The sequence below is a fragment of the Salmo salar genome, chromosome 25 (assembly GCF_965601325.2).
Source record: "Salmo salar chromosome 25, fSalSal1, whole genome shotgun sequence".
Taxonomy (NCBI): domain Eukaryota; kingdom Metazoa; phylum Chordata; class Actinopteri; order Salmoniformes; family Salmonidae; genus Salmo; species Salmo salar.
In genome coordinates this window covers 20,119,568-20,146,563 of record NC_138315.1, presented here as the reverse complement: position 1 = coordinate 20,146,563, position 26,996 = coordinate 20,119,568, and the positions used below count along the sequence as shown (strand labels likewise).

The 26,996-nt window shown below is 44.1% G+C and overlaps 1 protein-coding gene across 1 annotated transcript in view; it reads left to right on the top strand.

The window, feature by feature from the left end:
- rab3gap1 (RAB3 GTPase activating protein subunit 1) overlaps nt 1-26,541 on the top strand; it is a 47,225-nt gene extending 20,684 nt beyond the window's left edge. Inside the window, exons 17-24 of the mRNA XM_014173465.3 lie at nt 1,587-1,964; nt 6,658-6,795; nt 8,866-9,093; nt 10,886-10,982; nt 11,073-11,176; nt 11,405-11,520; nt 20,371-20,473; nt 25,063-26,541. Coding sequence (XP_014028940.1) covers nt 1,587-1,964; nt 6,658-6,795; nt 8,866-9,093; nt 10,886-10,982; nt 11,073-11,176; nt 11,405-11,520; nt 20,371-20,473; nt 25,063-25,308 — 1,410 coding nt within the window. The 3' untranslated portion in view covers nt 25,309-26,541. The remainder of the gene's footprint in view (nt 1-1,586; nt 1,965-6,657; nt 6,796-8,865; nt 9,094-10,885; nt 10,983-11,072; nt 11,177-11,404; nt 11,521-20,370; nt 20,474-25,062) is intronic.
- Nucleotides 26,542-26,996: the final 455 nt, after the last annotated feature.

The window sequence follows — 26,996 nt, the reverse complement described above, 5'->3', positions numbered from 1 at the left end:
TAACCCCCCACCCTAGCCTGGAGTTGACCAATCAGAAGTCCTTACAGTACAACTAGGCCAATGGCCAAATAACAAGGATCCTGCTCCAGACTCAATGTACAGACCAATGAAAATGTAGCACACGTAGCTCTGAGTTCAGGACTGACATTCCACAGATTCTAAACATCTGTTGAACTGAGACCCAACTATTTCCCTTAACAATTCCCTATTGACCATTAGTACTCTATTTAGTTTTTAGTACTGTCGTCCTCTCATCCTCTGCGTTGTGTATTTATCTTCAAAATATTCTTATAGAACCAGTCAAAAGTTTTGACACACCTACTCATTCAAGGGTTTTTCTTTATTTTGTACTATTTTCTACATTGTTGAATAAGAGTGAAGACATCAAAGCTGTGAAATAACACATGGAATCATGTAGTAACCAAAAAAGTGTTCCAACAAATCAAAATATATTTTCTATTTGAGATTCTTCAAAGCAGCCACCCTTTGCCTTGATGACAGCTTGGCTACGTTTAACACTTTATTGGTTGTTACGTTATTCCATATTTGTTATTTGATAGTTTGATGTCTTTGCTATTGTTTTACAATATAGAAAATAGTAAAAATAAAGAAAAACCCTGGAATTGAGTAGGTGTGCCCAAACTTTTGACTGGTACTGTATATTTCTATGACTGCTGCCATAGAAATAGAATGAATAGAACAGCCCCCCCAAAAAAGAATCTGTGAACATCATTTGAATGAACATTCTACATTACTTTGGAAATGATTTCAATACCATGCAGCGGTTCCAAGCCTGTTCTATTAATAATTTTTTCTATGTGTCCTGCTGCTGCATTGTGGTCATCCAGTCAACTGTTGTGCCAGTCCTACTCCCCACGGCCCAGCCAGATGTCTGCAGAGGCCCCAGACAGAATCAGACCCATAAACAGTGTTGTTATTCAGCTGCCCACGCCTCACCTGGGGGAGGGAGGGATTGAGGAGAGTGAGAGGAAGCGATAAAAGGAAGTAGGGAGAGGTGGTAATAAAGATGTCCGGAGAGAGTGTGAGCGAGGATGAGAGGGAAGGAAGGAGAGGTAATATCTTTCTGGAAAGGCGGAGAGAGCCACTTTATCTGCAATCACTTTAATAAGAGGAAGAGGTGCCCAGGCTGCGCTGGGCAGGGAGCTCCTGACTCATAAGCTGAGTCTGTCTCTGTATCGCTCTCTCGCTCTCTCTCTCTACCTCTCTGCTCTCTTTCCTCTTTCTCTCTCTCTGTTCTCTATTTCACACACACACACACACACACCCTAGGCTAGGCATGCATCAGTATTAGAGCAGGAAGTGACTCTATTCATAGTAATAAAGTGCTGCAGCCTGCACTAGGTAGACGTTTGGAGCTCAGTGTAGGAGGAAGAGAAGACTTTAGTGTGGGCACACAGGGACATGATGATGAGAAATGGCTCGATAAGGGGCAAAGGGATGGGGTTATACCGGATAGAATTACACACACACACACACACACACACACACCGCCCAAAAGCTCGCCATCTGCTGCTGTTTCCCTGACTCCCTGCACTCATCACTCTTTGTCCGTCTCTGCCCCCCAGATGCTCAACTGCTGCATTGAGAGGAAGAGAGCGAGGGATGATGGGAGGAAGACTGCTGAGGGAGGGAAGGAGAGGGAGAGAGGGAGGGAGAGGAAGAAGTCAGGGTCGACCGGGACTGAGAATGGGCGCCTGGGGCCGGAGAGTGCGGAGATGGGCAGAGAGGTGTCTCCTGGGAAGTCGTGGGACTCGTGGAGTGACAGCGAGGGCGAGGACGAGTTCTTTGAGTGCCTGAGCGACACGGAGGAGATGAAGGAGGCTGCGTCCACAGACGGAGAGAAGGGCGGGGCCAAGGTGGCCAAGCCAGAGGGTCGGCTCCACCCCCACGGGAAGTTGACCCTGCTCAACTCCCAGGAACCCCTGTACATCCCTGTTACTCAGGTCAGACACACAAGCGCACACAGCAATTTCAATCTTCATGTGATTGACAGGTGGCTTCAAGCACCCTTTAATTGTTTCCTAATGTTTGGTATACTCAGTGCATATCATTGTAAAATGATTCCTAGGAACAATATGTCCACATACTGACCATGTCATTAACAATGCCACAGGTCAGACAGACAGACAGACAGCCATGGCAGATGTACTGTACAATATGCACCACTAACTCTTAACTATTCATTACTACATTGTAGTGATACTGTGACTCATTGAACTATTCATTACTACATTGTAGTGATACTGTGACTCATTGAACTATTCATTACTACATTGTAGTGATACTGTGACTCATTGAACTATTCAGTACTACATTGTAGTGATACTGTGACTCATTGAACTATTCAGTACTACATTGTAGTGATACTGTGACTCATTGTTACTATGGTACCATAAATCCTGACCAAACCACAGTGCCTAATTCCTTATCACAGACTTAAGAAATTGTTGTAACATAAATCCCATAATTAGCTTTAAATGTCTGTCGGTTCATCTTAATAAGTATGGTAAAAGCCAAGAGCAGCATGATGTGGAACTTAGCCTGACAGAATCAGCTCAACAAAGGCTGTGCTCAGCCTGTTATTGTAGAAGGCATTTGGGGGCAGGTAGATACTACAATACATCTTGTTATAATTGGCTATATCCTCTTCCATTTGGTGATCAGCCTCTATGCCAGGGGTGTCAAACTCATTCCATGGGGGGCCTAGTGTCAGCTGGTTTATGGTTTTTCCTTTCAATTAAGCCCTAGTCAACCAGGTAAGGGGCACTCCTTACTAATTAGTGACCTTAATTCATCAATAAAGTACAAGGGACGAGCGAAAAACCCGCAGACCGTTGGCCCTCCGTGGAACGAGTTTGGCACATGTGCTCTATGCTATGAGTCTCTCTGATAGTGTTACCTCCCTCCCTCTACATTCCCTGCTATGTGTGTGAGCCCAGAGCTAGCCTGGAGAGATGAGTAGCTCCTCTACCCCTCATCAATTATAGACTGGGATGAATAGTAGAGTTAATTAATGCACAAGGCTCAGGCTGACACTGTTCAATGATTAACACTAGGAGGTGAGACGCAGGAAGGGAGATAGTGGCCCGGCCTGTCTGAAGCTGCTATCTATCCACAAATGCATAACACGCACACGCACACAAAGACGAGAGACACACACACACACACACACACACAGTACACGGACATATACACGGTGCACGCACACAAAGACGACACACAGACCCAGTACGCGGACACACACAGCACATGCTGCAGATGGTGGGCGAGGACGGACGCCTTGCCGTGTTAAGAGAGTGGAACGACTGTGTGCTGCGTGGAGGGAGAGATGGATGGAGTGTGTGAGTGTAAAATAAACTAGTGTCAGCACTTCTAGATGGGCCCCAACGTTTTCACACAGCTTCTGTCTGCTAACACACACAGTCTCAGGCCGTGTCTACAATTGACACTTACATTTGACTTCTGCTATCGGAATACGAAGATCGAAGATCAGGTCTAGACGCACTGAAGTTGCATTGTGGTCTGATTGTGTTCAGATCTGGCTGACCACCTTATCGAGCCATTTTCCCTCAAGATGTTTATAATAATAATTGGGTGTGGAATTTTCATTGTTGGACATAAAATATTGTAAAAGTCCCCAGGAAATCAGCTCCAAGGGATTTTAATTGAAGAAATCTGTTCCCAAGTATTCCCACGCATAATAGAGACAAGACGTGATCGTATACAAATGTAAGGTTTGACATGATTATGTTTTAGTTAAACATATGTTTGGGCTGCTTGCGGTCAATTTGCAGTCTACAAATTATTTGTATTCATGTTCCGGCCCCTCGACCATCCGCTCAAGAAAAAATTGTCTCGCGGCTGAATCTCAGTGATGATCCCTGGTGTATACAGAGTCCAGAACACTTGGGTTTAGGGAAAGAGCGGCACCTTTTCATTATAACATTTGCGGAAATGCATTCCTAGCGTGTGAGGAACGTGTTTGCTGGCCTCATGAATGCTAGCCAGCTAGCAACTATTTCTAGAGTTATTCTAACCCGTTTGCAATCCCTTTAGCTTTGCTTGCTGGCTAGCCACAGAGGTTACCTGTCTTGTTAGCTACAGTAGTTAGCTACTACCATTAAGTTGTGTTATAATATTTAGCCTATTCCACCGTTTGAAGACTACATACTGGCATTTGAATATAGTGTGGAAAATCCTGACAAAATGTGGACTAATTTACCTTGCACCCCCTCCCCTTGTGCTTCTCTGCCTGTCTCTGAACCGTTGCAGTGACTTCTGTTGCACAGACAGCTTCTCCCACTCAAGTTTGTGGCAGAATTGAGTGGGGAAAGTCGCAAAATGCTATTAAAATCGGAGTAATCCTCGGTATCGAAACTCCCCAAAAGCAGCCTGAAAAGTAGCTGAATTTGGCGCTATCCACTTACCAATAAAGTCACTGGAGGGGGTCTGAAAACTGGCTAAATATATTGACAAAGTCGCTAAATTGGCAACACTGACTGGATACATTTTAAATGTAGATGCATGATGTATCCGTAAAGAATACAAAAACTGCATTCATTAACTGTCAAGTCTAGACATGGCCTCAGTCTCTGGCTGTCTCGGTGTATCATGCAGGGATTTTTGCACTTGTCTTTTCTCTGTCTGCGCTTTTCTATCTCTCTCCCTCTTTATCTACACACCATTCTCCAAACTTTTGTGTCTCTGTCTCTCATATATCACTCCCACTACCCCTCAGTCCTTTTCCATTTCCTCTCTCTCTTTCTCCCGCTGTCTGTCCTCTCAATGACATGTTCTCTCGTTCTCTTTCTCTTCCTACATCCATCGATTATCTGTACGTCTGTTTGCTCATCTGTGCTGCTCTGTCTCTGTCTGGATCTGTTGTCTCCATCTCTACTCACCTGTCTGTTTTTTTTTTCTTTCTATTACCTTTCAACCATTTCCTCTCTGACACCCCTGTCAATCTCTCGCTCGCGCTCTCTTTCTCTCCCGCACTCCCTCTTTTCTCTTTCTCCCTCTCTGTCGAACTTTTAAACAGCAGGGGCAGGGTAGAAGGAGGGGGGACAGAGGTAGGCAGAGATGGGTGTTTTAGATTCATGGCATTGCCACTATTTGTAATGAGGTGGATGCCTCTGCTCCACTACTACTCATGCTCTGCTCGGCATTCTCACCTTCCTTCCCTAGTTTTAATTAGTCTGGGTAAAGTGTTTTTTGATCGCCGCTCCTGTCTGCCCTGTTTGTATTCTCCACACTCTGGTTGCGTCCTAAATAGCATACTATACTGTATATGGTGCACTACTTTTGACAAGGGGCAAGGCCCATAGTGCTCTGGTCAAAAGTAGTGCACTATATATGGGGATGGGGTGCAATTTAGGACGCGGGTCTCTCAAGAGCCGCAGCTAATGGTCCCCTCTGACTCAGGTCTTTCTTTATTTCATTAGAAAGTTGCTCAGGAGGGGACAGGCTTTTAGTCTTTTCTTTCTCCCAGACCCGACTGTGCATTAGTCAGTCTGAGCCTACTGGGTAGAATGCATTAGAGGCTGTGATGGTAAAGAAAGAAAGGCACAGTTGGATTCTGCACCCCCCCCCCCCCCCACCCCATTTCCATTCATGATTGCATGGTGTGGCCTTTTGCATTTAGAGGTATGCGGTCGTTGTTTAAAAAGGTAGGTACAGCAGCCTTACATTGGGCTACTTCCGCTGAGAAGTCCTTTGGGTGTTGTATCGAGCCCATTGTTATATAAGCCTGCTTTGTGCTGGAAAACAGTTGCATAATGGCAGCAATGAAAAAGGCAGGAATGGCCAATTAAAGCAGGTTATAGAATGTTTAAGTAATGGCTATTAGGGAGTTATTACAAGCCAAGGAGCACATTTAGGATTCTATGAAATTAGGAACTTTTCTTTAGCAGCTTTATCTGAACAATCGTGATTATTTTGTACATAACAAACCTACTCGGTATTAAAACTGGGTAATCTGTGTTACTCAAGACAATGTTAGCCAGGGCTTTAGCTCAGAGGACTAACTCAAGTTCCAGAGTCTCAAGCACGGTTACTCATCAAGCAAGTGGAGTTTGGCCAACCACCACCTACCTCTACATGTAATCAATCTTTCTTGCTCATTGAAATAGGTGCATAACTAAAATGGTTATGCACCTGATTGGCCATTGATCATGACTGACTTTGCCAGTGGTGGATCCGAGTCCGACCTTAGCGAACATTATGCAGTGTTCAGTTGCCCTTCAGCAACTTGGACACTAGACAGGACTGTGGACATTGCTCTACAAGACAGAACCAGTGTTCATTAGCTGGGGCTGATGGGAGATTGGCAGGGCGTTGTAGGTGTTTTGGCATGGGGTTGTAGGTGCCCCAAGTGTTCCATTGTTCCACAGGTTGCTAATGAACATGACGAGCTGTCTCCTCTGTTCTGCTCAGAGTGAATGACCGGGCCAAACCTTGTGTCACTGCAGCATGTCTCTCGCACTAGTAAGTACTGTAAGATACAGACCTTATGGATCAACTTTAGGGGTCAGTTTCTGGTTTCTGTGTGTGTCGGAAAACCAACCCACACACACACGCTTCTTCATGCACACAGTAAAACCACTAAAACACAGAAACCCTGAGTGTCCTCCTCCCCAGGAGCCAGCACCCATGACAGAAGACCTTCTGGAGGAGCAGTCGGAGGTATTGGCCAAACTGGGCACGTCAGCCGAGGGTGCCCACCTCCGCGCCCGCATGCAGAGTGCCTGTCTGCTCTCAGACATGGAGTCTTTTAAGGTGAGGGGACACACCGCACCCTGAGAGAGAGAGAGAGAGAGAGATAGATATATAAAAATTAATTAATTAATGCTGGCACACACAAACAGAGAGAGGCACTCTCACTGACACCCAGACTGGTTGAGTGGCACAGGAGCCTATTAGTGCTCTCCGTCCTCTCAGTCAGTCAATGTGTCAGACTGGGGGCGTTTGATTTGATTCTCAGTCTCTCTGCCTCCCTTGTCTCACACGGTGGCATAGTGGAGGGCATGCTAATTGTGTTATTAATATCAATGAAAGACTTCTTTCTTATTAGAAAGCGTGAGGGTTGTGGATTTGGACAGTTGAAGAGGTCTTCGAGAGCTGATATACTGGATAGATTTCTGTTTTAGTGCTTCAAAATATTTCCATTTAGAAAATAAGCCTCCGTCGTGTTGAATTATTGAATACTAGTCGTTGATGTTATGTCAGTAAAAGTATTTAGTTGATAGAAGATTGAACACACAAATGCTTTTGATGATTCATGTCAATTTCCTTCATCATGCAGACAAATCTACAAAGCCGCTCTTTACAATCCTACTGTGTGTCATTCATTTCATCAAGTTACATTTAATAGTTGTCCCTTTAAAAAAAAGAATGGACTCAGGCTAAAGAAAGCTTCAGTAATCTCTATGGTCACCTTATTGTGCAATGAATACAGTGAAACGTACCCCATTTTTCTGCTGAGTAGAATGCAGCCACACCTGCCAACTCCAAGCTGTTGGATTCAAGAGGTTCAGAACTTCAAGTCATTATCTTTAAACTTCTCTGATGGGACTTCCGGCTCGACCCCTTTGTTCCCAACAGTAACAAACGTTGACAAATGGTGTTCTTTCAGGGGGCACAGTTGCAACTTTCTGTTGCATTGCCCCGGTCTGTTTTTAGCTGGCCCACTAAATGCTCTACTTTGGAGTTAGTTGTAATGTTCTCGACCTCTTCTTCTTCTGTTCTTTCTGAGCTCCGACAACGGCTGACGTGAGGAGGAGGGAGATGGGTTATAAACTAGAGGAAGAAGAATGTTGTGTATTCAGCCAGAGCGGTAAATGGGGCCCTTAGTTGAGTTAGAATGGCCTCAAAATGTTTCATGGGCCGGGCCGACCTGCTCTGTATGTAATTGTGCTTAGCCAAGCATTATCTGGCATTTTAGCTTTAATTATCCCGGTCCCTGCGGGCGCAATGCCAAGGATGGACCACTGATGAATGGTAGGGACATAGGAATATGACAGCCAAGCACTACGTAACCAGCCCCCTCCTCACCTGAATATGTCACACGCACGAATGCCGGCATGCACACACACACACAAATACACGTCACACACACACACACACTTCTTCTTTAGGGGGACTGCAGTAGAGGAGAAGCCTCCTGTCCTGCCCTGGACCCCCAGGCTACGGAGGGGATCCTGTCTCAGTTATTCACGCTTTATCCTTTTTCTCATCAATCCATCTACTGCCGCTGCACTGAAATGGAGCTGTCTCCTCGCTATGAAACTTACCACAGGGGGGAAAAAAATAGAGGAAATGAAGTAAGGCAGGCTTCTAATTAATTATGGAGTGTGAATGAAGGAGAGAAATTACTGTGTTGAAACTCACTAACGCACATCAGCGAAAGGTCACACAAAAGTTCTTCTTGTTCAGTTGGTCAGTCGGTTGGTTTCCAGAGGAAGCAGGGAAACAGTGAGACATTGATTTATTTCACAGCAGCAGGTACTCTGATTCAGACTCATTCCCTCTGAGGGCCATTAACAGACTGATGCTGTCTCCAGCACCTGAATCATCACCTGTCTCTGAGTCATGAGCTCACAGACAGCGAGCACCTCTCTGGAGTGGAGCTGAAGCGCTAGTGGTGGTGATGACATCAGCCAGATGTATGTGTGTTTTCTGCTACTATTGCCAGGTTTTTTTTTAGAAGGCTTATGATTTCTCTGTGTGTGTATTTATGTTTTGGAAGATTATAATATAGTTGAAAACCTTGAACATCTGTGGGGTTTGAGAACATGACTTGGCTATGACGGTGACTGCAACAAGCCTGTGTCTGTCCGTGTCCATTAGGCAGCGAACCCTGGCTGTACCCTGGAGGACTTTGTGAGGTGGTACTCACCCAGGGACTACGTTGAGGAGGAGGTGGTGGACGAGAACGGGGACACGGTGGTCAGGGGTGACTTGAGTGCCAGGATGAAGATCCCGGGAAACATGTGGATGGAGGCGTGGGCCACAGCCAAGACTACCCCCGCTCGCAGACAGAGACGCCTGTTTGACGACACCAAGGAGGCTGAGAAGGTACTGAGCTTTAAGAATTGTATTGTGCATTGCAGGGCCGCCATAATTTAAAAAAAAAATGTAGTCTGATCAACTGTGGAATCCTAACAGCTGCATACAATCTACTACACCCTATCCCTCTGGCCAGGGTAAATGAAGAGGTAACGTTGTGTATTTATAGCTAGCTCATTTTTTTGTTTTTGAAAAAATGTGAATGGGATCCAATTTAGTTTATATTCAAACTTTGGGTGAAAAGGAAACCTAGACTTTTTCAATTCAACATTATTAACTGGAATGAATCAATAAACTCATAGACTGTGAGGTCTTTTATTTCTATTAGGCCTATAGTTGCATAGTGCAGGCCTACACGATGCAGACCTGCGTAAAGCAGACCTGCATGAAGCAAGCTCAGCCCTGTGAGTTCTATTGTCCAATAATTCTGGCATCTCGGTGTATGTGTAGATGAACCCCTTTAGTCTAGCTTTAAAATATAAAGGTTGCTGCAGTTTGACATGGTTTTCATCCTCCCAAAGGCCAGGAGTTTTTAAAACCATGTGACCTGATTTAGAAATACTCTGGTCCCATCAGAGCCCATATTAAACCTTTTTACAACTGATTAATCACACCATACCATATTGGTTCCAGAGTTTTTGGTTACCAGACCAGGAAAAACTTAAAGGGAGGATAAGCTCAGTTTGGGGTTTTCCCTCAAGGTTAGGATTTGGGGAGGATAAGTTGTGCCAAAGAACAAGTTTTACCCAGAGACATTTTGCATTGTGATTCACTGACTGATTTAATATAAGTAGCCGTTCAAAAGGCCTCTCCTTTGAACTGCTAGACTGAGACTCAGTGAATGGCACCTCCACCTGTTCTGCAGCTCATTGCTGCCAGCCCAGAGGACTAAACACTGCCAGGTTCACTACACACTCTGCCTCTCTGTTTGTCCCTGTTTCAGCCAATCACCATGCAGCGCTGCTAGAATTAGGAAGTAGGTCAGAACACAAGGTGTCCCTGCTACGAGACACACACACACACACACACACACACACACACACACACACACACACACACACACACAAGGTGTCCCTCCCCTCCCTGCCATGGGTCCCCTCCCTGAGAGTTTAAACTGAGTTCAGGGGAACCTTGCCGGGCCTTGAAGGTCGGTCATCTAGCCTATAGCGCCGCGTCCTTCATCCGTATGGCTGCCGCCAGCCAGCCGGCTCTTTTGGGGAAATTCCAGGTGCACAATTTAGTTTGGAATTAATTTACTGCTGATTTATATATTTATTTCTTTCCTTTTTTCTTCCTGCTCCAGTAAGGTGTCCTCTTAAGTAGGTAGATGACAGGTGTGCTTCTATATTCCACAGTCCTCTGATTGCAGTCAAGATCATCGCCACAAGGTCACTCTGCGACAACTTAAGAGCGCTGTACTGTGCCTTTCCTTCTATCCCTGTTCTCTCCCTGTGCACGAGAGCCTGAAGGGTTGTGCGTTATTAAGGGATACCAAATCAGATTGAGCTCCTGGAATCTCATCACCGACTCACTCAACATAACGAATGACCCTGTGTTGTATAAAGAGGAGGGTCATTAAAATGCAACGCTGCCTCTCGCCAACACAATTGCGTTTATGCGGCAGGCACCCTCCATAAGTCAAAAGAAGCCGATGAACCAGTTTTGTAAAAGAACAATGCCTTTGGAAATGTCAAGTACCTTGCCGGGTCCCTGACAACCTCTGGAATCATAATTGCTGTAAGAGAGAGAGAGGGAGATGGAGAGAGAGAATTTGCTTTTGATATTCTTCTCCTACCCCCAGGTGCTGCACTACTTGGCGGTACAGAAGCCAGCAGACCTGACCCGTCATCTCCTGCCCTGCATCCTCCATGCTGCCATCCTCAAGGAGAAGGAGGAGGGTTAGTGACTGCAGGGTCCTGTTGCTCTCTGATCTCTTTATCTATCTCTCTCTCATATCTCACCAACTTCCTCTCTTCTCTCCCATACAGAGTCAGTAGAGGACATCCTATCTGCTAGAAAGGCCATCCAGCAGGCCACCTCTCATGCCAGCAAGCTGCTGCGCCACCCCAGCCCAGACTACAAGAAACTAGAGGTGACTGGAAACAACATTTTTTTTCATCTAGCCTTTATCTTACCAGGAGAAATCCTGTTTTTCAAGGGAGACCTGGCAAGATTGACGATCTCTCCCTACCAGTCTCTAATCCCTAACCTCTACCTCTAACCCATTGGTTGGACTGCAAAGTAGCTACAGTATACCTTTTTTTCTACCCCCAATTCATCCACCCTAGTACTGTGTCTATGTGTCTGTCTCCTCCAACAGGACGTGATTACCCAGTTGATAGCGGTGGAGACGGTCATTGCCCGCTCCCGCTCTCTGAAGGCCAAGTTTGGCATCGGGAAGGCAGAGCAGGGCGACAACACAGAGGATCTGGAGAGGTACAGTAGGACAAAAGCAGCACGCCCTGAAATATTAAGAATATATTCCATTTAGCAGACACTTATCTAAAGCGACTTAGGCATGCATACATTCCTGACATTGCAAGCACCGTAGCGCTACCAGAAGTAATTTAATGTCAACCAGTAGGGCCAGATAGATCTGCAGAGATACAAAAATACCTATGGAGTTAAATGAAATCAATCCAACTACTTCAAACCTATCTATTTCTATGCAGGTCTATTTCTATTGAGATAAAATCTCTTTTGCAAGTGAGACCAATCGAAACCATGAATAGCTTAAGTGTTATCGATTCGGTTTTCAGACAGTGCTCTTAACTTCCCTGTAGATTCTCTCCAGCCCTACTCTTGATGAAACCAGCAGGCACATTTTAACCAACCCTCCATGCCACTACTCCTCCATCCCCTCTGTTGTTCTTTTGTCCTCTCAAATCAAATAACATTTTATTCATCACCTGCTTCGTAAACAACAGACGTAGGCTAACAGTGAAATGCTTCCTTACGGGCCCTTCCCAACAATGCAGAGAGAAAGAAAATAATAGAAAAGTAATAACACGTTTGAGGGAGAGTTTGTTGTCCTCGCACCACCCTGCCAGGTCTCTGACAACCTCCTAAAAGGCCACGGGTTCCCAAACTCTCGTGACCTCAACCGTAGGCTCTTAATGACAATTTTCTTTCACATGGTTGGGGTCGTGAGAATTTTCATATATCAAAATGGGTCATGGGCTAAACAAGTTTGAGAACCCCTGGCCTACAAGGAGGTCATCAGAGACCTGGCAGGGTGGTGCGAGGACAACAACCTCTCCCTCACCGTCAGCTAGACAAAGGAAATGGAAAACGATAGGAAATGGAGGGCCAAGCACGCCCCCATTCACAACGACAGGGCAGTAGTGGAGCGGGTTGAGAGCTTCAAGTTCCTCGTATCCACATCACTAAGGATCTATCATGGTCCACACACATCAACACAGTCGTGAAGAGGGCACGATAACGCCTCTTCCCCACTCAAGAGGCTGAAAAGATTGAGCATGGCCCCTCAGATCCTCAAAACGTTCTACAGCTGCGCTATTGAGAGCATCTTGACTGGCTACGCCACCGCTTGGTATGACAACTGCTTGGCATCCGACCGCAAGACGCTACAGAGGGTAGCGCGCGCCTATGTTAACTTTTTATTTTTATTTGGGGCTATTGCAGTCAATTGAAAAACATTTCTAACATTCTGATTGTCTTAACTCACCATCACATACTTTGAGTGTGGGGCTATGACAGTCAATTGCAAATGAGTCTGACATAATGTGTTATCTCACCACCACTAATGAGATGGGTGTGCTTGATGCATGTCGCGTCGGAGCTTCTCAAAGTCAGGAGTCGTAGTCGACAGTGTGCACCTCATCTCTGCTGTCACATCCAACCTGGATCGATTTTTGGTTTTAATGCAAACGAGAGCACTCAATCCAGCTTCACACAGATTTGAGCTGGCGAAGGGTACTATGAGTTTTATGGTGCTTTCAAGATAACTGGGAACTTTGAAAAATTAGAGGTCAAATCATGACGTCAGTGATCTTCAGGTCGGAATGTTGGAGCTCTAGAAAGAGGCCCGAGTTGGAATTCCGAGTTGGATGACCGTTCAAAAGGATTTTTCCCAGTCAGAGCTCGTTTTTTTCCCTAGTTCCCAGTTGTCCTTAATGCACTGAAGTCAGAAGTCTGAGATTGCTGAGTTCCCAGTTCACTTACTGATGCTGTGTTCTGTTAGAAACATGCTCAGCTGTGGGAAGGGGGCATGGTTCGCTTTTGTAAGACTCTCCAATAAGTAAGACTTTCCAATAAGAACTCTTTCCTCAGAATCCACTGATGCGGTTACGCATCTGTAGAATGTTTTTTATTTCCCCAGCATGCTTGCGTTCAGTTTCCCAAAGATGTCTATTGCATAGGCAAGGAGACATTTTCTTTTACTTTACACAGAAAGTCGTCTTTTTTTTCTTTTTTTTTTTTACATCCATTGTGAATGACAGAACTTCCTCTGTCAATGTGAAAAAAATGTCAACCCTCCCCCTTGCTAACCACCAATCCTCAGTGTGAAATAGAACATTGTCATGCTCTGATCCCATATCACATAGTTTTGTGAACAGGCCTGCGTGCAGTGGATATGGTTTGATGTAGTTTACCATTGAAGTTACCTGCTGCAGTATATCTCAGTTCTGTGCTCAGCTCTCTTGCTGCCAGTTTATCTCGGTGTATCATACAATGCTTCCATATGGCAGAGGGAGACACATTCATAACTAGAGTGCAGAGGATCGCCTGCCTTCCCGCAGTAGATGGAGCCCCATCTGTGCAAAAGCCCACCATTCGATCCCATGGAATCTGTTTTTCGTCAATATAGCCACTCAGCACACTGAACATCCCCTGTGCCGTTTCTTGCTCGGGAGTCGTGGGACGGAACAATATGTCCTCGTGAACAGCATCCCCGACATCCATGAATTGATTTTTGTACATCTCGGCCCTCACAGCTAACGTACATTTGGAGAGCATAAGCTGGGGAGTTTGAGTCATTCAGTCAGAGTTTTCTCTTGATTGCTAGCAATAGCTTAATTTCTTAATTTAGAAGTGTTATCTGACAAAGGTATTGATATGAGTTTCTGTACTTCTCCCACCCCACACATTGTTTTCACCATATCAATTGCAGCCAGTAATATCAAAGTCTCTGCAATAGTGTGTGGTTTCATAGCATAGGGGGCCTAGCAATTCACAGTGGGAATGATTCAAGTGCAACAGTCAAGTGCAGCCTTTTCAAATGATCTAAGGGCACTCTGGTAGAGTTGTATCTTTTTAGATTTGAAAAATGTAGATTATGGTTAACCACGTTGCAATGATTTTGAGATACAAAGACGATATTATGATCATTTTGGGAGGGTATATACAGTTGAAGTCAGAAGTTTACATACACGTTGGAGTCATTAACTTGTTTTTCAAGCACTCCACACATTTCTTGTTAACAAACTATAGTTTTGACAAGTCGGTTAGGACATCTACTTTGTGCATGACACAAGTAATTTTTCCAACAATTATTTAGACAGATTATTTCACTTATAATTCACTGTATCACAATTCCAGTGGGTCAGAATTTCATATACACTACATTCACTGTGCCTTTTAACAGCTTAGAAAATTCCAGAAAATGATGTCATGGCTTTAGAAGCTTCTGATAGGCTAATTGACATAATTTGTGTCAATTGGAGATGTGTCCGTGTGGATGTATTTCAAGGCCTACCTTCAAACTCAGTGTCTCTTTGCTTGACATCATGTGAAAATCAAAAGAAATCAGCCAAGTCCTCAGAAAAACATTGTAGACCTACATAAGTCTGGTTCATCCTTGGGAGTAAATTCCAAACGCCTGACGGTACCACGTTCATCTGTACAGACAATAGTACACAAGTATAAACACCATGGGACCAAGCAGCCGTCATACCGCTCAGGAAGGAGACTCGTTCTGTCTCCTAGAGATGAATGTACTTCGGTGCGAAAAGTGCAAATCAATCCCAGAACAACAGCAAAGGACCTTGTGAAGATGCTGGAGGAAACAGCCACAAAAGTATCTATATCCATAGTAAAACGAGTCCTTTATCAACAAAACCTGTAAGGCCGCTCAGCAAGGAAGAAGCCACAGCTCCAAAACCGCCATAAAAAAGCCAGACTTCGGTTTGTAACTGCACATGGGGACAAAGATCGTACTTTTTGGAGAAATGTCCTCTGGTCTGATGAAATAAAAATAGAACTGTTTGGTCATAATGACCATCATTATGTTTGGAGGAAAAAGGGGGAGGCTTGCAAGCCGAAGAACAATATCCCAACTGTGAAGCACGGGGGTGGGAGCATCATGTTGTGGGGGTGCTTTGCTGCAGGAGGGACTGGTGCACCTCACAAAATAGATGGCATCATGAGGGAGGAAAATGATGTGGATATATTGAAGCAGCATCTCAAGACATCCGTCAGGAAGTTAAAGCTTGGTCGCAAATGGGTCTACCAAATGGACAATGACCCCAAGTATACTTCCAAAGTTGTGGCAAAATGGCTTAAGGACAACAAAGTCAAGGTATTGGAGTGGCCATCACAATGCCCTGACCTCAATCCTTTAGAACATTTGTGGGCAGAACTGAAAAAGCGTGTGCGAGCAAGGAAGCCTACAAACCTGACTGAGTTACACCAGCTCTGTCAGGAGGAATGGGCCAAAATTCACCCAACTTATTGTGGGAAGCTTGTGGAAGGCTACCTGAAACGTTTGACCCAAGTTAAAAATGTTATAGGCAATGCTACCAAATGTTAATTGAGTGTATGTAAACTTCTGACCCACTCGGAATGTGATGAATGAAATTAAAGCTGAAATAAATCATTCTCTCTACTATTATTCTGACATTTCACATTCTTAAGATAAAGTGGTAATCCTAACTGACCTAAAACAGGGCATTTTTACCAGGATTAAATGTCAGGAATTGTGAAAAACTGAGTTTAAATGTATTTGGCTAAGGTGTATGTAAACTTCTGACTTCAACTGTATATATTTTTCTCAGGATTTTGGAGATTATCCACGACCCATTTTCATATCAGGTGACCCCACATGGGGTCACGACCCCTAGTTTGGGAACCGCTGCTATAGGCTGTCTCATTGTGGTCGACGATCACGCCTACCACCGTTGTGTTGTCAGCAAACGTAATAATTGTGTTGGAGTCCACGCAGTCATGTGTGAACAGGGAGTACAGGAGGGGACTGAGCATCCACCCCCGATGGGGACCCCGTGTTAAGTTTGGATATTTGGTAACAATTAGTCTAGGGGAAATGTTAGCTGTTGAGGTGAGTGCTAATGATCATATTTATTTATTTTTACGTTTGCTCATATATTCAGCCAGGTCACTCGTGATACAAGTTAGTATTCAACGTCCATCCATGTCTGGCGATGTCGGGAGATGAAGTGGAAACCGGCCACAAGGATAAACAGTGAGCGCTGTTACCTTTTTTTTAAGTTGGTTTCGGTTTTTCAAGTGCGTTAGGGACGGCGGATGAGCGTAAGCATCTGCCTCTGATTCCAAAGGTTGCGTGTAATTTTTTGGGGGGCCAATCCCTTACCTTAACCCTTACATTAACCGGAGTTAATGCCCTTAACTTAACCTTTTAACACTTCAAAATTTGACATTTGGAATAATTTCCAAATTTGACGTTTGACAAACATGTAATTCTGACATGAGAGCTGGTAGCATACAATGCATTCCTTATAAATCTACCCACAATACCCCACAATGACAAAGCAAAAACAGTTTTGGGAGAAAAAAATTGCACAATAATAAAAAACAGAAATACCTTATTTACATAAGTATTCAAACTCCAATTATCATCACTGATGTTTCTACAACTTGATTGGAGTCCACCTGTGGTAAATTCAATTGATTGGACATGATTTGGAAAGGCACACACCTGTCTATATAAGGTCCCACAGTTGACAGTGCATGTCAGAGCGAAAAACCAAGCCATGAGGTTGAAGGAGTTGTCCGTAGAGCTCCAAGACAGAATTGTGTTGAGGCACATATCTGGGGAATGGTACCAAAAAATGTCTGCAGCATTGAAGGTCCCCAAGAACACAGTGGCCTCCATCATTCTTAAATGGAAGAAGTTTGGAGCCACCAAGACTCTTCCTAGAGCAGCCAAACTGAGCAATCGGAGGAGAAGGTCCTTGGTCAGGGAGGTGACCAAGAACCCGGTGGTCACTCTGACAGAGCTCCAGAGATCCTTTGTGGAGATGGGAGAACCTTCCAGAAGGACAACCATCTCTGCAGCACTACACCAGCCAGGCCTTTATGGTAGAGTGGCCAGACGGAAGTCACTCCTTTAGTAAAGTCACGTGACAGCCCGCTTGGAGTTTGCCGAAAGGCACAAAGGACTCTCAGACATGAGAAACAAGATTCTCTGGTCTGATGAAACCAAAATTGAACTCTTTGGCCTGAATGCCAAGCGTCATGTCTGAAAGAAACCTGGCACCATCCCTACTGTGAAGCATGGTGGTGGCAGCATCATGCTTTTGGGATCTTTTTCAGCGGCAAGGACTGGGAGACTAGTCAGGATCGAGGGAAAGATGAATGGAGAGCGCTCAGAACCTCAGACTGGGGTGATGGTTCTCCTTCCAACAGGACAATGATCCTAACTACACAACCAAAAAAAACAGGAGTGGCTTAGGGACAAGTCTCTGAATGTCCTTGAGTGGCCCAGCCAAAGCCCTAACTTGAACCCGATCAAACGTTTTAAGAGAGAGACTTTAAAATAGCTGTGCAGCAACGCTCCCCATCCAACCTGACAGAGCTTGAGAGGATCTGCAAAGAACTATGGGAGAAACTCCCCAAATACAGGTGTGCCAAGCTTGTAGGGTCATACCCAAGAAGACTTGAGGCTGTAATCGCTGCCGAAGGGGCTTCAACAAAGTACTGAGTAAAGGGTCTGAATACTTATGTAAAAGTGATTATTTCAGTTTTTTTCAAAATGTCTAAAAACCTGTTTTTTCTTTGTCGTTATGGATTATTGTGTGTAGATTGATGGGGGAAAAACTTTGAATTAACTTTAGAGTAAGGCTAAAACATAACAATGTGGTAAAAGTCAAGTGTTCTGAATACTTCCCGAATGCACTGTATGTTATACATGCTAGTCTCCTTGACCTTCACTCGTGTAGTAACCTGGCCTACTCTTGACCAAAAACCCCTGACTTGTCTGATAATCAATCAATGTGATTTTGTTTCACTGAATCTCTGTCTGTATATTTGGTTAATTGATCTCTGGCTGGACAGGTGGAAGTGGTAGCTCATTTATTCATTTGCTCATCTATCACTGATCAGAAACTTTTAGAATGCAATATTGTAGCCTAAATCAAGTGTGTTATTTATCTATTGACTCACTTAGTAGCCTTTATATAGACCCCAGGTTACTTTCCTATTGCCCAATCCCACTGAAACCCCAAATCCTGACTCCTGTCTCGCTTGAAAATTCCTAACCTTATTCTGTAATCCATAGGTTGCATTTTCAAAGCATGTCTCGCCTATGCATGTTAATGCATGTCAAAATAAGATGTCTGCGCTGTCTCGTATTGCTGCCCGTATGAAAGCTTCCGTAGAGAATGTGACCAAGAAACGGTATGAGAGTAGATATGGATTAAAAAAAATTATAGTTGGTCCCCGTTAAGATGCCTTGATATTTAAACAGTTCCCTCTCATCATCTCCCCGTTATTCATGAGCTGATCTGCTGTCTGTATAATCATCAACTCCACTTTGCCAAATAGGAGATATTCTGTCATTCGTTGGAGGTTATCTAGCAAGCTTTCAACTTAGGTCATTTTACTTTTGTTTGACTGCCGTTACAGAGTTTGTATGATCCGACAACGCTATAGCCTACTCGGGGTGCGCTCTGTGTCAAGATACTGTAGCCTGGACCAACTGCTGAAATGTGATGAATTAATTGAGGAACATGATAACACTCTGTATTTGTGAACGGCCTGTTTCTCAATTCACAACAATTTAATTGCTAATCAGTTTCACTTTCTGTGAAATCTTTACGTAGTGGCGCTGACAAGTTGGCGCAGCACCCCTCTTATTTGCGGAGAATCCTTGCATAGTCACCATATCTTGGTTTTGAACGCTTTAAATGGGCACTTCAGATTTTTGCTCTATTTCCCAGGACTCTCTGGTTATATGAATTATTCCCGGTATTGAAACTGTCGATTTTAGAGAAAATCCCCATTGCCTACCCTCACCACCTGGGGGCGGACCGTCAGGATGTCCAGGATCCAGTTGCAGAGGGAAATGTTCAGTCCCAGAGTCCTTAGCTTAGTGATGAGCTTGGAGGGCGCTATGGTGTTAAACGATGAGCTGTAGTCGATGAACAGCGTTCTCACATAGGTGTACCTCTTGTCCAGATGGGAGAGTGTGGTGTGGAGTGCAATAGAGATTGTGTCATCTGTGGCTTAGTTGAGGCGGGATGTGAATTGGAGTGGGTACCTCTTGTGTACCTTCCATCCCGTACTTCTCGCTTTATTAATATCACAAGCCAGCTCTTATTTCATCATACACCCTGCTCGGGGGGGGGCGCATGAGTAGGAATGCTAATAAATGTTTGGCAAACACACGTACTGTGTTGTGTGCTATATTAAAACTCCACCACCCTCTCCCCAGGCACACACTCTGCTCAGATTGTAATAAGGGAGCATAGTATAGTGGGTGTGTTTGTGTGCGTGTGCCTATCTTGGGAGTGAATAAGTGAGTGTGTGTCTGGAGTATGTATCTTGGGAGTGAATAGATCCACCTGTGTGTGTGTGTCTGTCTGTGTGTCTGTCTGTCTAGGTATTTACGTACGGTGTCAGAGGTTCAGGTGCATTGAGAGAGAGAAACATAGATATACAGACAGACAGGGTTATATTAGGGAGGCACCCAGTGTTCATTTGTCCCAGGGGCCTCTGATGGCCCAGCCAGTCAGGCAGTAGAACCAGGCAGTGCCAGACTCATTTTGAGGACACTCAGAGCTGGCCTGGAACACCATGCAGCCACTAACCTGTCCCTTTTCTCTCCAACAATGAACGGCCTGTCCTGTCTTGTATCCGAGATCCTGTGTCGGGGGAGAGGGATGCGTTCCAAAAGGCTGTAGTTTTCACATGTTGTGTACTGTAGCTAGTTTTACAACCCCTTATCGTTATTCCGTTGGTAAAAGTACAATTGCATGTCTTTTAAATATAATATACCTGCATGTGTTTTCTGACTATGCTCCCCTGAAATGAACCTCTTCCCCCATCTCCTCTTCTTCTCGCTCTCAGGTTCGTGAGCTCTCTGCTGGAGGAGCCTGAGGTGTCTGTGATCGGAGCAGGACGCGGCCCAGCCGGCAGCATCATCCACAAGCTGTTTGTCAGTGCTCAGAGGGTAAAGCACACCTTCTCAAACTGTCACCACCATCCAGGACACACACACACACACACACACACACACACACACACACACACACACACACACACACACACACACACACTTGTACAAACATACACACCGTCTCCCACTGGAGCCTTTCCTAAATCCTGGCATCACAGGATATCCCGCCACCACTATCGGCTCACCTGCTGTCTGTCCAACGGCCCAGGCAGGAGATGTTATGTTCCCCCTGACTGATTCCCCTCCTACAACCCCACTCTTCTTCCAGGCCCTGAGGGGCTCCTGGGCATGCTGCCTGAGTAACAAAAAGCATGCTGCTGCTCGACTGTGTTCTAATGTGTTCACTTATCACTACTTTCTTCTTGCCGCTTTATTAAACCGTTTTACTTGCTTCAGTTAAGTCACTCTTCTTGCATATCACATAATGCAACTCATACCAAGTATGATATACCGTAATTTCCGGACTATTAAGCGCACCTGAATATAAGCCGCATCCACTGAATTTAAAAAATATATATATATTTTGAACATAAATAAGTAGCACATGTCTATAAGCCGCAGGTGCCTACCGGTACATTGAAACAAATGAACTTTACACAGGCTTTAACGAAACACGGCTTGTAACAAAAATAAATAAGCTTTAACGAAACACGGCTTGTAACAAAAATAAATAGGCTTTAACGAAACACGGCTTGTAACAAAAATAAATAGGCTTTAACGAAACACGGCTTGTAACAAAAAATAAAAAATTTGCAGTAAGCTTTACCGGTAGTTGTCTTTTTGCACTGAGTCAATTCCTCACGCTGCTGTTTCCAACGTCTTATCATCGACTCATTAAGACCAAGCTCCCATGCAGCAGCTCTATTTCCTTTTCCAACAGCCAGATCAATCGCCTTCAACTTGAAAGCTGCATCATATGCATTTCTCCGTGTCTTTGCCATGATGAGGGTGACAAAATGGAATGATTGGAAGTTTGAAAGCGCTCGATTTAATCTAAACAGTAAATAAAAAAGTTGTTTGACCTTAACCCGTTCGGCAATTTCGTTGGTCTAATGAAAGCTTCATGCCGGCAAAAAACTGAGCACGTCACAGAATGTGTTTTTTTTTTTTTGCGAAAAAAAATTGAAAGCGGGAAAAATCCATATATTAGCCGCGGCATTGTTTAAGCCGCGAGGTTCAAAGCCTGGGAAAAAAGTTGCGGCTTATAGTCCGGAATTTACGGTAAACTTCTGTCAAGAAATGGCTTCGTGCAATCTGACAGATAAAGATCCAGGGTCTGTAATTCCCTCTTATGGTAATTAGGACAATTAAACACATGTCTTGTTTTATTCAGTCTGATATGATTTGACAAGCAAGGAGAGAGACCCCTGGACCAAATGACTGTCTATTCTGTGTTGCATGTCTTTCTGAGTATACTCTGACTGGATAGTCTGAGATGATCAGTTAAAAGGCTCTTGCAATGATAGATTACCTCTAGCATTGTGCTGTGTAGTTGCACCTGTATTGGTTATGAAAGTAAGTGTATGCTTGGCTGTAACACATTGAAGTACAATGCCTGGTTTGGTCTTGGCACATCCAACGACGCATACATTTGTTTGTTCAACGTGAAAGTTAGTTAAAGCCAATAAATGTGTCTTCTTCCCGGAGTTCATCAGATGCAGTCCCTAGCCCCAGATCTGTTCCTTTAGAATAATTGCTAGTAAAATGCAAACAGGGAATGAATGCTTGTCTTGGCTCTCTCCCCTGTGCCTTGTGTTGGAGGATGAAACGGTGCGAAAAAATACTTAGATTTCAGCAATCTCTCACTCCCTCAATCACTTTTTTTTTTCTTTCACCCAGCAAGATGTCGGAGTGTTAAATTACAGCCTGTGTTTTGCCAAGCTCTCAAAAGAAAGCTAGTAATTATCCCAAGCACATGTAAATCAGATGAAATCATCAGCCAATCAAATGAGGTGAGTTTCTTGGGAAAGAGAGACACAGAAGGGAGGAGAGATGTCCTGCCCCTCATCTTACCCATGTTACCAGTACAAGACTAGAGCACTAGTTTGATTGTTGTCTGATTGCAATGCCGCTTGCTTTGGCTTGAGTGCGTATGCTATGCATGTGATGCGTTCGGTGGGATGAATGTCATGTCTTCTCAAGCAGAACCTAATCCTCTTAATCACCTGACTTTGTGTTGTTTGTTCTTCTGTTTGTTATTTTATGTTTTTTCGTTCTCTCCATCGTATTGTGTTTTTTGTCTCCTGACGCTGCTTGCCTCTCACCCATGTCAAGCTCGCTGACTACAGCAGTGATGAGGTAACCACTAGCAACCCTCCCTATCCCCCCTTCACACCCCTAGTTCACCCCCCCCACCCTAGCTGCCTCCACCCCCCCCAGTCCATCCATCCACCCCCCATGCCCCTCTCGACGATGACTTCTCCCTCTTTCTACCTGCAAAGCAGTGCTGCCACTGAGGTTCAGGCTAGCTGAGGGAGGGATACAGACAAAGATTACAGTTATTTCTCTGGTAATGGTTTGGAAGAGTGAACCGCTGCAATTTCCAGACCTCCATAACACAAAGGAGAAGCACAGGGTTCCTAAAGCGATGCCACTTACCGTGTTTTTAACCTCCCACCTGACCTTTTTACCTAACCACCTTCCCCCTCTTCTTCTCCTCCTCCCTTCCATCTATTCTTCTAACCACCTATCTGTTAGTGTAGCTCTAATCAATTATTTTTGTTGTATGTCCATTTGCTCTCATTCTCTGATGGGTCTGCGTTGATAAACAAGTGTTTTCTGGTGGATGTGGAGGTTGGTTTATAATAGACTAGTTTTAGCCTGCTGGTTTACTATGTATACTATGTTTACTAAGGAGTGGTATGTCTCTATACACTGAGTGCACAAAACATTAGGAACACGTGCTCTTTCCATGACATAGACGGACCAGGTGAATCCAGCTGAAAGCTAAAGTATGATCCCTTATTGATGTCACTTGTTCAATCCACTTCGATCAGTGTAGATGAAGGGGCGGAGACAGGTTAAAGAAGGATTTTCAAGCCTTGAGACAATTGAGACATGAATTATGTATGTGTGCCATTCAGAGGGTGAGTGGGGAAGTCAAAAGATTTAAGTGCCTTTTTGAACGGGCTTTGATAGTAGGTGCCAAGCGCACCGATTTGTCAAGAACTACAACGCTGCTGGGTTTTTCATGCTCAACAGTTTCCCATGTATATCAAGAATCCTACATATTCTTCAGATATACTACATATTCTATCCACCTAATGTCTAAACATGCCATCGCGTACATATATAATTATACTCCGGACTCCAACACTGCTCGTCCTAATATTTCTATATTTCTTAATTCCATTCTTTTACTTTTAGATTTGTGTGTGTTAGATATTAGTGCCCTGTTGGAGCTAGTAATACAAGCATTTCGCTACACCCACAATAACATCTACTAAATATGTGGATGCGACCAGTAAGATTTGATTATGAATGGTCCACCACCCAAAGGACATCAAGCCAATTTGACACAACTAGGGAGGCGTTGCCGTCAACAAGGGCCAGCATCCCTGTGGAACGCCTTCGACACCTTGTAGAGTCCATGCCCTGACGAATTGAGGCTGTTCTGAGGGCAAAATGGGGTGCAACTCAATATTAGGAATTTGTTCCTAATGTTTTGTACACTGTGTATACATTTACAGTAGGTTAGCGGTATCCTGCTGTTTAGAATGTACACTTAGGAGTGGTAGGTTGCTCTTTTCTATCTGGTTAGTTATATACTAGTTTTAGCCTGCTAGTTTACTATGTAAGTATTGGAGGTTGCTGTGATGTGTTTGATCCCTTTTGGCTTTAGATCTTAGCGTCACGTAGCTTTCTTGTGTTGCCATCCCTCCAGGGCTATGCTGTGCCCCACTGAAAACAAATGCATACATTGATCTGGAAGCACACACCGAATCGCTCCAATCCATTAAATGTGTTCTCCTTTCCTCGCCTTAGACAATAGTTTGGGAGATGTGGGAAGGCATTTGTTAATTTGTAATCAGCTTTCTAATTCACGTAATTTGTTCCTGCTCAGTAAAAATAGATTGTGTTAACATGCTGCTGTCGTTTTCCAGTCCAGCCGCTTTCACTTGCGCCAGGTCTGATCACTGTCAAGGTTGTTTCATTCCCCCAACGACTTAGAATATGGAGCGATAGAATGAGTTGTATGTATGTTTTTCTCAGTCTCGCGTGTCACACTCTGTTATACTCACATTGTAAAAGTGTAGTATGTGTTAAGGTTCTGCTTAGACTGCCTAAAAATATATTGTGTTCCAGTTTCCACATTTTATTGGGCTTTTATAGAAAGTCTAACGTGTGTTGGGCCCTGCATTCTCCATTTTGTGCCAGCCTGAATTTTAGCCACTTTGGTTGCATTTAGACAGGCAGCCTAATTCTGGTCTTTTTTCCACTAATTGGTCTTTTGACCAATCCCATCAGATCATTTTCAGAGCTGATCTGATTGGTCAAAATACCAATTAGTGGTATTAGAATTGAGCTGTCTTGTCTAAACGCAGCTGTTGACTCCTCCCATCTGTCTGCCTCGCCCCCCACAGGCTGCCCTTTTGGCTCCATTGGATGAAGACACAGGACGTGGGGGTGGAGCTGATGACAAAAAGCCAATGGGAGGTGCCAGTGTGCCAGACTTCCCTCCCCCTGCAGGGCGTGAGATCCTGCTGCGTACGTGTGTCCCGCGGCCCGCGCCCTACTCCAAGGCCCTCCCCCAGCGTCTCTTCTGTGTCCTGATGAGAGAAGACTTCAGGCTGGCTGGGGCCTTCTCATCCGACACCTCCTTCTTCTGAGGGAGGGAGAGAGAGAGAAAGGAAGGAAATTGAGAGAGAGGGAGAGAGAGGGGCTAGTCTGGAAGATGAACCAGGGAGTGTTGGTGGGAGGTCAGGAGGGCATTTGGGATCTCTGGTCAGTGACTCAATCAAGGCTGTGTGCATCCCGTCATGGGTGGAGCTATGGGCGAGTATATGGTTTGTTCCAAAGCCACATGACGGAAAGCTCCACCCATCTCAGGGCTGGCACCATCTCAAGTGTCTCCTAGGAGGATCGGAGAAACAGAATGGTGGGCTGGCAGGCAGCGCTTATGAAATCATCGCACTGTGCAACGACTCATATCAGACTGTTCGTTGGTTCCCGGAGGGCTACCAACGACTATTTGTTGATTTAGACTATTCCGTTATTTGGGGTTTAAATGCAAAATAGACTGTACTCAACTGGGAACTGAACTTACTATGACGGTCAGTTGTGTAGTAAAATAAATCTCATGCTTTTTTGTTGCGTAGCTCTGACAAAAAATATACTAGGGGAAAATAAATGTACCCTTGTATGAAAAGAAAAAAAAATTCTAATAAAATGGGGGGGGGGGGGGGGGGATAAGAGTATTCCCCTTGACCTATCTCCCTGCGTGGTAATATATTAGGACGCTAAATAGCATATCATGTATTTTTCCCTGCCACTTGATTGTGATCGTTTGTGGCTCTCCAGTGTTGCCCAATCAGTTATTGGTTGAAGACCATCATCTCTTAGGCGCTCACAATGCTCTGTCTGTTCTGTAGCCCCAGACACTCTCACGCTGCCCATCGCGCTCGTACTGTATGCAGTAATTAGTTACCACTTCTTAAAGCATTTCTCACTATAATAATGCTTATTGATATACATGCAATCACCGTAGGTTTTCCCTTGTCACCTAAATATATTGAATCTTAGTTGAAAGTGCAATTACATATTCTATATTGTAAAGACGTAGCCTTACATATAGCAGCAGAGAGAAAGGTGTCCTTGTTAATGTTAGTGCTGTTTCTATGAAGAAGGATGTTAAGTGCTGTTAATTGTTAAATTGCTGAGTAATTTTACTTAAGTCAATGCAGACAACTTTTCTACTTTGTCAGTAATTGACTGAGGGGGTGGATTCAAACTGTGGAGCTAGCCAAAGTCTGTACATGTCAAGTGAGTGTTGGTTATAAACATCTCCTAGTTTAGTCCTGTTACATTGGTAAAAAAATAAACATTTTAATTTGACACTAAAATGTATAGTATTGGTATCTGTGATTGGTATAACTATTTAACATTTTTGTGCACTTATTTTCTTAATTGCGATTAATCACATTGTCTGAAAGCATTCAAAATACACTGAAAACATCTCAAATAGATAATCTACTGTATACAGCTAAAAACAACAATGCAATGTCAAAACAGGTTGACATTGAGGTAAAAGAAAGTGTGATTATCAATTTACCACATTTTGTTTAATGTTACTTTGGGCAAGATCAAGGCGTCAATATTCTTGTAATGCTTTTTGTATCAATCTTAAAGGGTAGGTAGCATAAACATAACATACTGTATGGATTTGCATTAGTGTACACAACAAAAGTCCCAATGCAAAGTTACACATCACTCTCCTAAAGTTTTTATTATATAAAACCAATCAGCAATCTGAATGTCATGTCAGAAAATGTTTTTCCGGGTTGCGGTGTAATATCGA